This window comes from Gorilla gorilla, chromosome 8 (assembly GCF_029281585.2).
Source record: "Gorilla gorilla gorilla isolate KB3781 chromosome 8, NHGRI_mGorGor1-v2.1_pri, whole genome shotgun sequence".
In the NCBI taxonomy this organism is placed as follows: Eukaryota; Metazoa; Chordata; class Mammalia; order Primates; family Hominidae; genus Gorilla; species Gorilla gorilla.
The window spans coordinates 129,646,438-129,661,975 of NC_073232.2; the positions used below are offsets into that span (position 1 = coordinate 129,646,438).

The 15,538-nt window shown below is 41.5% G+C and overlaps 1 protein-coding gene across 2 annotated transcripts in view; it reads right to left on the reverse strand.

Annotated features, from left to right (window-relative positions):
- The window catches only part of PDZD8 (PDZ domain containing 8), a 93,421-nt gene extending 78,460 nt beyond the window's left edge, over nucleotides 1–14,961 (reverse strand). For both annotated transcript variants that reach the window (XM_019035322.3, XM_004050163.5), the window contains exon 1: nucleotides 13,724–14,961. In XM_019035322.3, coding sequence (XP_018890867.3) covers nucleotides 13,724–14,595 — 872 coding nt within the window. In that variant the 5' untranslated portion in view covers nucleotides 14,596–14,961. The remainder of the gene's footprint in view (nucleotides 1–13,723) is intronic.
- Between the last annotated feature and the right edge of the window lie 577 nt (nucleotides 14,962–15,538).

Consider the following 15,538-nt stretch of genomic DNA (forward strand, 5'->3'; position numbering starts at 1 on the left):
TAAATGGTGCAGTCAAAACTAACAAATCCACTCAAGTAAATGGTGCAGTCAAAACTGTAACAAATCCACTCAACCTTGTGTCTTACAATACCAAGGTGTACAAGCAATACTAGATAGCAACTGAAAATAATGTATATATTTAATATTTATTAAAGCTCACTGAGAAAGTGAGGCAACAGAGGTGGCTCCTTTACATATGGTAAAAGTAAGTAAACTTCAGGTCAGACTAGCAGTTCTTATACATTTTGTTCTTAGGACTCCTATAAACTTTTAAAAATTATTGAGGATCCCAAAGAGCTGCTGTTCATGTAGATTATGTCTATTAACATTTTGCATATCAGAAATTACAAATGATAAAAATTTTAAACATAAGAATATATAAAGCTCACATTCCATTAGCTGTGAGGGTGATGATGTCACCACATATTTAATTTCTGTAAAATTTCACCATATATTTGCGAGAGAACAAGGGTGAGAAAGGCAGATAACATTTTTGTATTATTATGAAAATAATTGACTTGACTTGGTAGACCTGCCAACCCCTCAAAGGTCTGGAACATCCAAATCACACTGTGAAAACCACTGAGTCAGACTGTAACGACTCTGAGTCGGGGCAATTTTTTTTAAAATTCTAAGCTGTAACCCATTACCTTACTTTAAGTATATTTTCTTACTACTAGATTTTTAAAAATACCTTGAAAGGACTGTGTTAATTTACTCCCTGTTAGCACTAACTCTCTCTGCAGTGTGTTGCTCTCTGGACAAAGATGGTGTTAAACATTTACTGAATAAATTGAATCTCTTCTGAAGTCTTGTGTACTCTGGACAAAGATGGTGTTAAACATTTACTAAATAAACTGAATCTCTTCTGAAGTCTTGTGGACTGAAAGAGAAAATGCTTTAAAGCAAAATTACCACCTCCCTACTATGGTAAAGACATGAACATTGAAGTTTATGAAACAGAAATCTGGTCTTCTTTAGCTAGTCAGGTGTTATCAAACAGACAAAAATTCCTTTCCAAATATGAAGGGACAAAAAAAATCTGAATAAGACAAATAAGGAGAAGTTAACATAGCCCTCCACGTCTATGGGTTCTGCATCCTTGGATTCAACTAACCACAGATTGAAAAAAAAGACTGTTGTGACTGTACAGAACTTGATGTACAGATCTTTTGTTCTTATCATTATTCACTAAACAATATAGTATAAGAACTATTTATATAGCATTTACATTGTATTAGGCATTATAAGTAATCTAGAGATGATTTAAAGTATACAGGTGGATATGCTTAGGTTATATGCAAATACTATGCCATTTTATATCAGGGACTTGAGCATCTGTGGATTTTGGTATCCTGGTGGAATGGGGAGGGTCCTGGGACCAATCCCCCTTGGATACTGAGGGATGATTATGTTTTAAGGTTATAACTGTCCAGCTTTCTCCTAATTTTTCCCTATCCAAATAAAAGTAAAACATCTTCTAAAGTACATAAATGATTTTAATACTATCTGTATCTCTGCATCTGTTAGTTTATAAGTACCTAACTCAAGTTAGAACTTATTAAAGGAAAATATTTATTGGATAAAGTTTGTATATCCTTATTTGAGAGAAATCCCTACATTAAACCTATGCCAGGATAAGATGCAGCCTGCAGAAATAACAGCAAAGTGAATAAATAATGCCATCTTACATTTACATAATTCTTTTCTCTAAGAACTTTTAAAACTTTAGATTTTTCATTTCATTTAGTATCAAAATAACAAGTTGCATGACTTGTCCAAGGATATACTAAACCAACAAATCAGTAGTAATTCCAGAAATAAAACAGGAATTCCTCATCTTCTAATCCTACTCTTTCAGGGCAAGAGGCCAAGTTACTTTCAAGAGAAATCATAAGAGCACAGATATCCTCTAGACTCTAAGAATAATTACTAAGAGTCTGGTTCAATAAATGCTTGTTGAGTGGCATGATTCTCAGAATTATTGAGTCCAAATCCTAACTCTGTAGTATTAAAAAGTTCAAATATTTTGAGTAAGCAACTTACTCAAATATTTTAAGTAGATAATTTACTCACTTTAAGTAAGCAATTTACCTAAAATGGGCTATAATTTAGATACACTGTATTCACTGACTTTATTTTACAGACTGTCAAGAATTTTCTCTTTACATTTCATTAATCTCAAAATATCTGAAGTAAATTCAGTTTGTACTACCTACCACTCCAGCATTAGTAAACAAAAGGACACATATTTTACTACAAATATTTAGTTAAATTCTTCCCATGGCAAGAGTTTGCCATTCTGGTCCCGATTAAAATCCAAAGAATTAAACATTAAGAACTAACAAGATTTCCAAACACTGAAATACATCAGATATCACCTGTCCTAAATTTTACAGAAAATAATATTATACTTAGTAATGGTGAGAACAAAATAAGATTTTCAGTGCATTATAAAAATAATTACCATACAAATGAAATTTGCTATAACAGAATGGCTTTTATTTCAGCCACAGCAGGTTTCAGAGAACAAAAAGCTTTGAATTATTTATTTGCATGACCAAATGACTAAGGTAGTAAGACCGTATAGTCAGCAACCACATCCTTAGTAATAAGTGTTAGTATAATCCCGTATGTATGAAAGACTATTGTGTAAAAAGGACAAAAAATTAGCATACAACACAAACACCAGATGCACTATTCAGAAGATATTGATGTCTCCATGAAAGTTGTATCTGAGAACAGAACGTAATCATTTTTCAAAATAGAGATTCTTGTAGCCAGCTACTAAATAGAAATTGTATCTCCCCATCACTACTACTTAAGATTTCACAGCAAAAAACAATAGTTACTTATAACTGTAGATTATACAGGTAGGATATTATAGAGTTCATCCTAGGAGAAACACCATTTCTAAAAAGTAGTTAGGTTGCAAGTTTCTGTTTAACTGGTACCTTATCAATGACCCAAGTATACATAACAGGTACTTAATACAAAAGAATAAACCCAATGAGGATATTTTTACTATGCTATTCAAGCATTTTTGTTTTTAAGTACATACCAACAAGAACTATTAATGATGGGAAGTGAAAAATTTTCTAGCTTTTCTATCAAAGTTATGCAAATCAAAGCCCAGACATTCAGTACCCCACCCACCATATCATCAGCTCCATTCTCCCTACAATACATGAAGAATTCACAGGCATAAATACTCAATGTGCTGATTACAGAATAAAGAGAAATGTGTTCTAAAGCATTGTGATTTCATGAAAATTGGCAATTATATACCAGACTAGTAAAAGCAAGTTTGTTATTCTATATCAATCCAAGAAAAGTATAATCTACAGTTTATCAATATTGACCTTTCTAAAAATGTGAAATTAAAAATCAAGTCTTCTGGAGTGTCAGAGAAGGTTGCAAACACATATGTGTTTAGTATTTTGTTTGTGTGTGGGAATGAGAGAAGGATACTGTGCCAGTATGGTGCCTGGACAGACCTTGAATTCAACATGGTTAACTGCTGGAGACCACAATCAACATAATTTATGGGGGTGTGTGTGTGTGTGAGTGTGTGTGTGTCTGTCTGTCTAAAAAGAAGCCACTCTCCTTCAATACTGATTTCACAATAGTATTGGGTTACATGTCATCAGCCTGTGTTTATAATGACAACGTTTAACCATAAAAAATGTTAAAATATGTTCCATAAATTATGTTTAATAAACCAAAATCACAGCACTCAGACACATGTTTCAGTTCACTTTGTGAAAATTCATCACTGTACATTTAGGAGTGGGACAGTTTCTATACGCACACGGACAGACACACACACACACACACACACACACGCATATTTCCATAAGAAGTCTGAGCAAAAAAAAATTCCAGCATTTAAAGGGCTAACCCACTTTTTTTTTTAACATAATATGTTGAAAGGTGATATTTAAGAGGGACCTAAAAAATGTTGGAGTGAGCTCTTTGGCTATCTGTGGGAAAAACACTCCAGAAGAAGGAATAGCAAAGGCCCGGTGGTGGGAGCATACCTGAGAACAGCAAAGAGGCATGAACAGATTAAGTGAGAAGTAGTGACGAAAGATAAGGTCAGAGGCAGAGAGAATGGCTGAGAGTAGAGAAAAGCAGTAAATGAGATGGATTTATACATATTATCTGAAGGGACATCCATGTCACACTTCACAAAATAATTTGCAGGGTCACATTCATATTATACTCTCATTTTACTAATGGCAGAAGGAAGGAGGGAGTGAAAGTGGGGGCAGGAGGGAGGGAGAGGGAAGAAGGTAAGAAGAGGAAGAGAGAGAGGCACCTCCTCAATATATATAAGAGGCTTGTATATGTATGCTTGAGCATACAGTTAGGTTTAGACCTCAAACTTAACATGGATGTATCAGGGGATGAAATCAAAATGGAGAGGAGATTTTTAACTTCTTTATGCTCCTCAATACTATACAAATATATGCCAAAAAAAAAATGGCCAAAAATAACCAACAAAATCTGCCATCTACACAGAGATACAGGTAGAAGGATGTTTATGGTGCCATTATTTACATTAGTGAGAAACTGAAAAATTAACAAGGAATTGGTTAACTTATGGTACTAATGGTCAATGTAATTATAAGCATCTGTTAGAACAAATGAAGTAGGTATATACAGGAAACCCAAGATTCAGTAAGTTTTTTAAAAAAAGATGCTAACAATGAAGTATTGAGTATGATCCTGCCTTTATAAATTAATAACAAATTATAATACATTTAGAAAAATATGGAAGAATAGTCCCCAAATTTAACAATAGTTTTAAGAAAAGATATTACAGAAGATTTTCACTTTGATACTACATATTTTCTAACAGCTTGAATTTTTAAAGTGAGTTTGTCGCTCATTTCAAAGGGAAAAGAATGTAATGTGTCACCTAGAAAACATCTGATATATATCTAGTAAAATTAGTACTGCTCATCTAAAGGTAAATAATTAACGTGCATATCACATTTTTCCCTAGTACAAATACAGGAAGTGTACAGTTTTATGCCAGTCTTAGCAATTTGGCAAGAGAGATTTTGAAACTACTCTGTAAAACACCTGCTAATGACCAGGTAGTTGGCTTTAAAACTTTCCAATTAAGTGTGATGTGCTCTGATGCCATGCCAAAAAAGTGTCAGTACGTCCTATGACTCTGAGGTAAGAACAAAGTCATTTAATAATACTTGTTTCCTGGTGACACTGTTCTGAGAAAACAGAGAATATCATGGGAAGAAATGTTGAGTCAGTATTTAACTTTTAAACAAGGTATTTAGTAATAAGAACTCTAACTTGAAATTTCATACATTCTTACTGAACTATTGATCTAGAGTCCCTCGGCCTGCTATATGAAATCTTAAGAGGAAAAAAAAAGAAAGAATCAAAAAGACATGATACACTTCATAGGATAGAGAGAGGGATTACCCCCTCCTCCAGCATTTTTAGAAACGCCTGAGCCATATGAATCCTATATACATTTTAAGAAGGTAAGCAAAATAATGAAGTGGTTAATATTGATTTTAGCATGTTAGTTTTAGTTATGTTTACGGTAACAAAGTTGTATACTTCTGTTTGTGTTTATTTTTCAACCTGGAGTCTAAGGACCCTAAAAAAGCTTCAAGGGAACTATGAACTTAAATGAAATATTTTTATGCAGAAAATTTGTTTTCTGCAGGTTTCCAAAGGACAGGACCCTCAAAGACTTAAAAGTACTTTCAATGTACACATATATAGCTTCTTTTTTGGTAAACATTGTAACTGTTGAGGGGGGTGTATTTTTAGGGTTTTTTTTTTTAAAGTTTAGAGCAGGGATCAGTGAATCTTTTCTGTAAAAGGCCAGATAGTATTTGTGGGTACATAAGGTCTGTCACTACCACCACCACCACTGTCACCACCATTACCACCACCACCACCACCACCACCACCACCAGTACTTCTTTTAACAACGTCAAATATAAAGTTTAAGAATGTAAAAACCATTCTTAATGCAGGGGCCTAAGAGCAGCTAGTTTGCAGACCCCTGATTTAGAGTAACAGTTGGTTTATCTCTGAAGAAATAATAGAGCATGAGCTCTGGAAGTCCAGGACCTTTTACATTTAGGACTTTATGTCACTAATCCTCCGTAAATCTCATATTTCCACATCTGTAAAACTGAGATACCAACCTCTCCCACATAGGAGTTTTAACTATTGAGATTGCAACTGCATGGAAATGCCCACACAGTGCCTAATGAATACTTAGCAAACAGTGTTTTATTAGCCCCACCCTGCTCATATGATAGATTGTTAGTAATACTTGTAAGTCAATGTTTAGTGTTTGATCAGGCATGCTCCTTCAACACAATCTACTTTATAATGATCTGCTTTGGCTATTTCCAGGAAGAAACTGTGGCTTTTTGGGATAGCCAATAGACTTGTACATTACTGATTTGAATTTATAGCCTCCCGGCAGGGCGTGAATCACACCTGTAATCCCAGCATTTTGGGAGGCTGAGGCGGGGGGATCACTAGAATCCAGGAGTTGGAGACCAGCCTGGCCAACATGGTGAAACCCTGTCTGTACTAAATATATGAAAATTAGCCGGGTGTGGTGGCATACGCCTACAATCTTAGCTACTTGGGAGGCTGAGGCAGGAGAACTGCTTGAACCTGGGAGGTGGAGGTTGCAGTGAGCCAATACAGCGCCACTGCACTCCAGCCTGGGCAAGAGTGAGACTCCGTCTCAAAACAAACAAACAAACAAACAAAAATTATAGCCTCCTCAAAATGACTATTCTCCCCTCAATGAATAAATCAAATTTCTAGAGCAAAGATGTAATGTATCAATACATTATTCTCCATCTAAAGTGTTTTAAAAGCCGAAATTAAAATAATTCAAAGCAGCTGGAGGAAATCCAATGTGCAAGAAGTAAAATCAGCACTAAACTGGGTATTTAGGTGGAGTACACTTAGGTGTGCTAAGAAAGCTAATGCGGTGGCTCATGCCTGTAATCCCAGCACTTTGGGAGGCCGAGGCAGACAGAGCACCTGAAGTCAGAAGTTCAAGACCAGCCTGCCCAACATGGCAAAACCCCATCTCTACTAAAAATAAAAAAATTAGCTGGGCATTGTGGCACACGCCTGTGGGAGGCTGAGGCAGGAGAACTGCTTGAACCTGGGAGGCGGAGGTTGCAGTGAGCCGAGATCATGCACCTGCACTCCAGCCTGGGCAACAAGAGAGGAAAAAAAAAAAGCTAAGGTCACAATGCATTACATACGGTACCACAGTAATCAGGTGTTTGCCTTAGCAGAGCAGAGATATTGATCTCTCCTGTTCCAGTTTCTCACAAAACTGAAGGGCTTAAATATTTCCAATGCCACTAAAATAAGCTTTATGTGTTCTTTGTTTTCCCTAGAAAGACTAACCCTATAAGAGCATGAACTAGTTTACAACCATTTTTATCACGTTTACTATACCCACCACAACACTAGGTAGTATGCACTAAGCACTTACTGAAGATAAATGACTATTTTTTAAATGACATAATTATTCATCTCTAAGACAATGATCTTGCAATTCAACTTATACAGAGATATGACGAGATATAGAGATATGAGCAACAGTACAAGAAAAAGCACAACAGGTTAAAAATTAGCTATTACAAGATTATTCCAGGTAATGCACAATGTCATTGTCTATTCTCCCCAAATATTAAAGGTTAGATTTCTTATCAACATTAGTAAGTAAAACTGTCACTATTATAACTATCAAGGAATTTTAGTAGCTATTTTAAAATATTTTCCAATGTAACAGAAAGGAAAAAAGTATGAAAAAGTAAATAAATACAACATATTACACTTGACTTTACAAATGATTTTGTCAGTTTTCTGTGAATTTACTTTGAAAGATTTTGAGATATGGATCACTCAATTCATTAAATTCAAATATACTGTCAATAAGTTGATGCCCCCCTTTTTGGAGATCAGTGAAGTAAATGCTTTCATAGTTATTAATGACCCATTCCACTAAAGCAAACTATCCACCAAACTCGAACAAAAAGGAGACACTATCTACTTACCATCACTACATGGTAAAAAAATGGATTGCATTTCAAGGCATTTTTTTTTTCTGGCAGAGTGACTTTTTAAAATTCAACATTATATTGACAATGTTTTTTTTTTTTTTTTTTTTTTTTGAGACAGTCTCACTCTGTTGCCCAGACTGGAATACAGTGGCGCGATCTTGGCTCACTGCAACCTCCGCCTCCCAGGTTCAAGCAATTCTCATGCCTCAGCATCCCTGGCAGCTGGGACTGCAGGTGCGGGCCATTTTTAGTAGAAGCGGGGTTTCACCATGTTGGCCAGGCTGGTCTCGAACTCCTGACCTCAAGTGATCCACCCACCTTGGCCTCCCAAAGTGCTGAGATTACAGGCATGAGCCACCACGCCAGGCCTGACAATTTCTTTTATTTATTTATTTATTTATTTATTTATTTATTTATTTATTTTTACTTTTTGAGATACAGTCTTGCTCTGTTGCCCAGGCTGGAGTGCAGTGGTATGATCTCGGCTCGCAGCAATCTCTGCCTCTCGGGTTCAAGCGATTCTCCTGCCTCAGCCTCCTGAGTAACTGGAATTACAGGCATGTGCCACCATGCCCAGCTAATTTTTGTAGTTTTAGTAAAGATGGGGTTTCGCCATGTTGGCCAGGCTGGTCTCGAACTCCTGACCTCAAGTGATCCGCCTGCCTTGCCCTCCCAAAGTGCTGGGATTACAGGAGTGAGCCACAGAACCTGGCCAACAATGTCTTTTAAAAAATAAAATTGCTCTATGACAGTCCCTTCAAAAATGTAATTAAAAGAAGGATAAAAATGATCACTCTCCCTCTCCACTCCAGCTATTAAGTCTTCCCATTTTCACTAATCAGCAACAGTAATGCTCCCTATTTACTCCTCCAGTAAGGGTCTCAAATTCATATAACTCCAAGCCAGGCAAGTACCATCAGTTAAGCACAGCAAATAAGGGGGGACTATAAACTCCACCTAGGAGCTTACACACCGAGTTTCAACCCCAAAGCTGCTACTACAGTCCATCTCTCCATCCTGTTGTTGCTCTGAGAAATGCAGCACTGGCGCTACAAGATATTCCAATTTTTCCTAACAGAAGCCACAAATCCAAAACACACAGAATTTTCCATTTTTTAAACAGTGCAGGCCAAATAAAAAGTACCTGCAAACTGAATCTGCTTGTCTATATACAATAATACTCCAGGAACAGAAGCATCCGTAAGAATCTCAAATATTTGACTCCTAAACCCTAAACAGAGCTCCCCACCCAGACACTATTACTCAGACTCCATGTTTAAGATGAATTATCCACGTAGTAAAAGAACATTAGTGGTAATCTTTCTCCCTTGAGGATGGATTCTGAGGTTCATTTAAAAAAATATATTGCTATTATAATATACTATTTTAATTAAAAAATCAAACCAATTAACATTGAGGTGGATGAATGAAATTCCTAACTTGAATAAATCTGTAAACATATTGTCTACATATTATAATTCATTTTGTAAAATAAAATGTTTTACAAACATTGTAAGTTTGTTAACTTGGGTAAAATGAAATGTCAGTCAGCTGGGTCCTTAGAAAGCAACCACTTGAGCAACTTAGCATCTCTAGGTGAAACATCAGGAACTGGCAGTCCAGAGAGGCTGATTCACTTTAGCAACACGAAAAAGGCAAAATAAATGAAGGGGGAAAGAAGTAATAACAACGTTAACTGGCAAGATATTTCTGTTATGTAATGATTACAAATGCCAAAGGATCGTAAGACTCCATACAATTCTCTTTACTGCTTTAGCTCTACTAAGAAGATTAGATAGCTAAAAAAGAATAAACTAGGCCGGGCACAGCGGCTCACACATGTAACCCCAGCACTTTGGGAGGCCGAGGTGGGTAGACTGCCTGAAGTCAGGAGTTCGAAACCAGCCTGGCCAAGATGGTGAAACCTGTCTCTTCTATTTGGAAACACAATTCTGCTCAATTAAAAAAGAAATGCCATGTGGGACAGTACCCAAAGATTTAGCCTCATGATTTACTTTTAAAAGGATCCTCTAAAATGACCAATTTAAGAAAAAAAAATCAGCTTTATAGTCATACTCTTCTCAAGAGTTCTAGGTTAGTTTGGAAAGATATCCCACATATTTATTATATCGATGGCATGCTTTTAAAAAATAAATCACTTAAGAACAACATAGTTTTTGTGTCTGTGTATGTGTGTATGTGTGTGTGTGTGTTTAAAGGTGGCCTGGCCTTATCAGAGCTGCGTTTCGACACTTGAAAGCTGTGTGACTTTAAGCAAGTTATTTAACTACTCTGAGCTCCATTTCCTCATCTGTAAAAAAAGATGAACACTAGCTAGTTTAATTTTCCCTGTGAGAAGTATGCTATATCTTAGATGTATTGTAATTCATTCTTATCTGAAACTTGAATCAGTCCCACATCATCACCAGTTTGTTTATTTATTTACTTATTTATTTTGGAGACGGAGTCTCACCCTGTCGCCCAGGCTGGAGTGCAGTGGTGCGATATCGGCTGGCTGCAACCTCTGCCTCCCAGGTACAAGCCATTTTCCTGCCTCAGCCTCCAGAGTAGCTGGGATTACAGGCACCCGCCACCACGCCCAGCTAATTTTTGCATTTTTACTAGAGATGGGGTTTCATCAGGTTGGCCAGGCTGGTCTCACACTCCTGACCTTAAGTAATCCGCCTGTCTCAGCCTTACAAAGTGCTGGGATCACAGGCGTGAACCACTGCACCTGGCCCACCACCAGTTTAAAACACTGGACAGAACAGCTACACAGACAAGAAGTCATCACTTGCTGAGGCAGCCCTTTTCATCGTCATACTTGCTATTTTCTTCTACTAAGCTAAAACCGGCTTCCTGGCTACTTCAACCCCATCAATCCCATTCTAGTTTAAATCTTACAAAGTGCCGGGCAAGGTGGCTCACACCTGTAATCCCAGTACTTTGGGAGGCTGAGGTGGGAGGATCACTTGAATGAACCCAGGAGTTCCAGACTAGCCTGGGCAACAAAGCAAGACCTATCTCTACAAAAAAAATTTTTTTTTAATTAGCCAGGAGTGGTGGCACACACCTGTGGTCCTAACTACTTGGAAGGTTGAGATGGGAGGATTGCTTGAGCCCAGGAGGTCGAAGCTGCCGTGAGCCATGATCCTGACACTGTACTCCAGCTCTGGGCAACCGAACAAAATCCTGTCTCAACAAACAAACAAAAAACACAAAAAAATTACTAAGTATAGCTAATTCAATTCTCACTAGACTCTAAGCTTCCTGAGGGCTGAGTTCAAGTATTGTTCAGTACTGAAATCCCAGCACCTACAACAAGGATAAGCATATAGCAGGTGTACAATAAACATTTACAGGTTGAGTGATATGCTCTGTGCAGCTGACTAAGCATTGAGATGCCATCCAGTATAAATAGCACAGATGTGTATACTTCTGGAAATGATCATTTAATGCTTCACGTTTAGAAGTTGAAATATCATAACCAAATTCACGCTGTTTTTAAAAAAATCCCTTCAGATATAAGTGAAAAGCAATTCTGCCATACTTTTAAATGGTTGTTATTCAATGATACAGATAATAGTTTTTCAAAGTAATAAACTTCTCAATGCCTCCATAACTTATTCATAACTTACTTCAGATTTACCTAAATTCCAAGTCTACATTAAAAAAAATCTCAAAATGATATGTAATCTCACTGTCATTGGCTAGTCTACAAATTTCAAAATAATAATCTAGTCAAATTGTATTAACTGAAAGCTACCAGAAAACATCATAATTGAAGTTGTGATAGAACACCAAAATTTCTAGCAACTTTTTCTCATGACTTTTTTGGCAACACACTGCTGTAAACAAACATCTCTCACTGCTTAAACACTAGAACCAAGTTATAATTTAATCACTGATATTCCAGAGGTTAAAAGTAGGTTTCATAAAGTATGTTCTACTTCACAGAACCAGAAATCGAACACAGTGAACAACCAGTTCACCACCCTCCGCAAATCTATGGAAATATTTCCATTACAAAGTAAATTTCTCCTGCCACGCAAGTTTTAAACTGTCACTCTGCGCTGTTAGCCTAAACAAAACATAATTGGTAAGGTACATCTGCCACATACAGAAGTCAATAATCCATTCCAAACCCAAAATATTTCTGGATTATCTTGCTCCTGAAAATTGACACTGGTAGAATATTAGTGATCCAGAAATAGGCAACTTCCACTAAAAGGCAAGTAAAATTAGGTAAGTAAAATACAAGACTGACATAATTTTATAATAAAGGGCAAAATTTTAAAGGCTCAAATGTCTTAGTGAATACAAAATTAAAGGAGGACCGAAAGAGAAGTTAAAAATTCAGCTTTTTACAAAAGAAATAGCACCTTCCACTCCACCTCTAGCCCTAAAAAAGTCTTTCCCCTTCCACTCCTACAATATTAAAACAAAATTTATATACTACTCAAAACTGTATACCACAAAATTTAAGCCATCAGATGCTGGAGGGTTTAAACAAAATTAAAATCACTACCTAGCAGTAAAATACAATTTGTACAGTGACTTCAGGTCCCTTGAGAGAAGAACTTACAGTCACAGAGAGTAAATGCTTGATGGGCAGAGTCTGGATCTGTGTTCTACAATCTACCCAAAATGGGCAAATGACATTAATACAGAATGTAAAGTACACTATGTACAGGCTCCCAACTCCTTTCCCATCTGCTGTGGAAAGTATTCCCGGGCTGGGCGCGGTGGTTCACTCCTGTAATCCTAACACTTTGGGAGGCCGAGGCAGGCGGATTACTTGAGGTCAGGAGTTCGAAACCAGCCTGGCCAATACGGTGAAACTCCGTCTCTACTAAAAAATACAAAAAAAAAAAAAAAAAAAAAATCAGCAGGGCGTGGTGCCATACGCCTGTAACCCCAGCTACTTGGGAGGCTGAGGCAGGAGAATCTCTCGAACCTGGGAGGCAGAGGTTGCAGTAAGCCGAGATCGCGCCACCGTGCTCCAGCCTGGGAGACACAGCAAGACTCTGTCTCAAAAACAAAAACAAAAAAAACCCACAAAAGTATTCCTTTGCAAGAGTTACCACCTCTGCCTTGAAAGGTGTCAAACCATCAAAGCAAAAGTGGCTTGCAATGTCAAATTAGCACAGACCTGGGCTATAAGCACACCCTTCACGCGGGTACTGTGTTCAGGAACAATTTCTCAAAGCGGCCAAGGGGATGCTGCAAAGCCAGTGACGCGGCTGCCCTCAATGCAGCAACCACATAGAGGGAGAGTTTCTCAACAGTCCCAGAAGCGACTCCTGGGGATTAGGGTAGGCTTCCCTTCCATTTCCAATATGCTGCTTATAAAAGGAGACGATTCTGCCCGCGTTGACAGCACCCTGAGTCCCCATGAACACGCGAAAAGGTTTCTAGCTCCTATCAATGCCGTTCGGAAGCAAAGCAAGTGTTCACGACTCGCCTTGATCTGGGGCCCTATCCAGGGTGGGAAGACCCCAGAAGCAGGCGCCAGGACAGAAATGAGCCTTTGCCCTTCCCAATCCACGCAGAGTCCCGCCCAGGCCCGGGTTCCCGGCAGCCAGGCCCCCTCCGCGACCTCCAGGCCCCCTCCGCGACCTCCAGCTCACCTGATCTTGTAATTCGGTAGGGTGTGCTTGCGCTTGATGATCTTCTTGAGCTGGTTGACGATGATGGAGGTGAGCTGGGGCATGGGCCGCCCTTCAAACTGGGAGCGCACCTCGAAGTCGATCAGCGGGTCCTCCACGAAGGAGAAGAACCAGTGGGTGAAGGGCACGCGCGTGAAGACCAAGCGCAGCCTCCCCACCACGCGGGACAGCTTGACAAACAAGTAGGCGGACTTGCCGAAGACCAGGTCCACGTCGATGGCCAGGTGGAAGCCCCCGTTGTACTCCACCTCCGCCTCGAAGGCCAGCTCCTCGGGGCAGGCGGCGGGCAGCGCCTCCCCTTCAGGGCCGTCGGGCTCCCCGGTGGCCGAGGGCACGACTGGCCGGACGAGCCGGATGGTCTTGATGAAGGGCACCGTCTCGCCCAGGAACACGTCCCGCAGGCTCAGCCCCTCCAGCAGGCGCCCGGCCGTCCTGGTCTGCAGCAGCTCCTCGAACTCCACCTTGATCTTCTTGGTGACCCAGCGGCGGGTCAGCGCGGTGTCCCGCAACTCCCGGAACAGGAATAGGATGGTGGCGTTCAGGAAGTAGCAAGTCTCCCGCGTCGGCGGGGCGGGGGTCTCGGGGACCGCGGTGGGGGTCGCGCCGCCCTCAGGGGCCGCTCCGGAGGGCTCCTCATCCCGGCCGCCGCCATAAAGGTACTCCCTTAGGAGCAGGCCCGGCACTGGCTTGATGTAGCGGAAGCCCTCGCCCGCGCGGGCGGCCTCGTCAGCCGGCGGCTCGGGCTGCCTGCGGTACAGCAGGAAGAACTGGGCGAGGAGCGTGAGGAAGGAACCCAGCACGGCCGACGCCAGGATCATGAGCAGCAGCCCCATCCCGCCACCGCCTCCGCCCGGGCCCCTACTCCCGCGCCCACAGCGCCGCTTTCTTCACGCCGCCGCCCCCGCTGCCTCCATCTTGAGGACATCGGGCGGCTGGGTCGGGGCGAGCGGCTCCGTGGGCCTCGTCCAGGGGCTCGGGCCGGCGCGGTGCGGCGCCCGAGCCCGCAGCGGCCCGCGCCTCCTCAGACGCTCCCGAAGGGCCGGTGTGGCGGCGGCGGCAGCGGGGCCGGGACCGGCGCCTCCCTCAGGCCTCCACTCATTGGACGAGCAGCGCGTGACGTCAGAGGCGTGCTCGCTCCCGGCGGCGTCGCCCAGCAGTCGGCGCCCGGGCACGCGGACGCGGGTCCTTCTTTACTTCTCTGCGGCCCTTCCAACCTCGTCCCCTCACGCCAACATTCCAATCCCCGCGGCGCGCGCCGCCACGCACGTGGCCGTCACTTCTGGAGCTGCGGTCGGGATCTGGGAGGACGGCTGGGGACGCGGGCTGGAGGATAAGGCGGTCCGGCGGAGCGGGCCTGACGCGTTCCGGATGCCGGCCATCCCGTTATCCTCGGCTGCGCCCATCCCCCGTCTCTGGCCGCAGTCCCCGCGGTTACCTCTGCAGCGGCGTCGCTCATCCTGCGGTGTGCTTCTTCCACTCGCACCCGTGACAGCCCGGCTGGCAGCGGCGCTTTCCCTGCGGGCAGCACCGCAGACGATCCGAGCGGGCCTTTCGGACACTTCCCAAGCCCACGGCGAGAGGGGACCGACTGCCTCAGAGGCAGCCATCGCGGACCGGCCGTCCCCCCGGCAGACGCTCTGCGTCCGCCGAGGGTGGGCCCTGGGAAGGAGGGACGCAGGGAAAGGGCGCGCCACGCGGAATGACTTTCCCACCGAGGTGGATCTTCGAAATTTCAGGGAGGAGGAAGTTGAAAGAACAGCCAGGAGGAGAGATGCA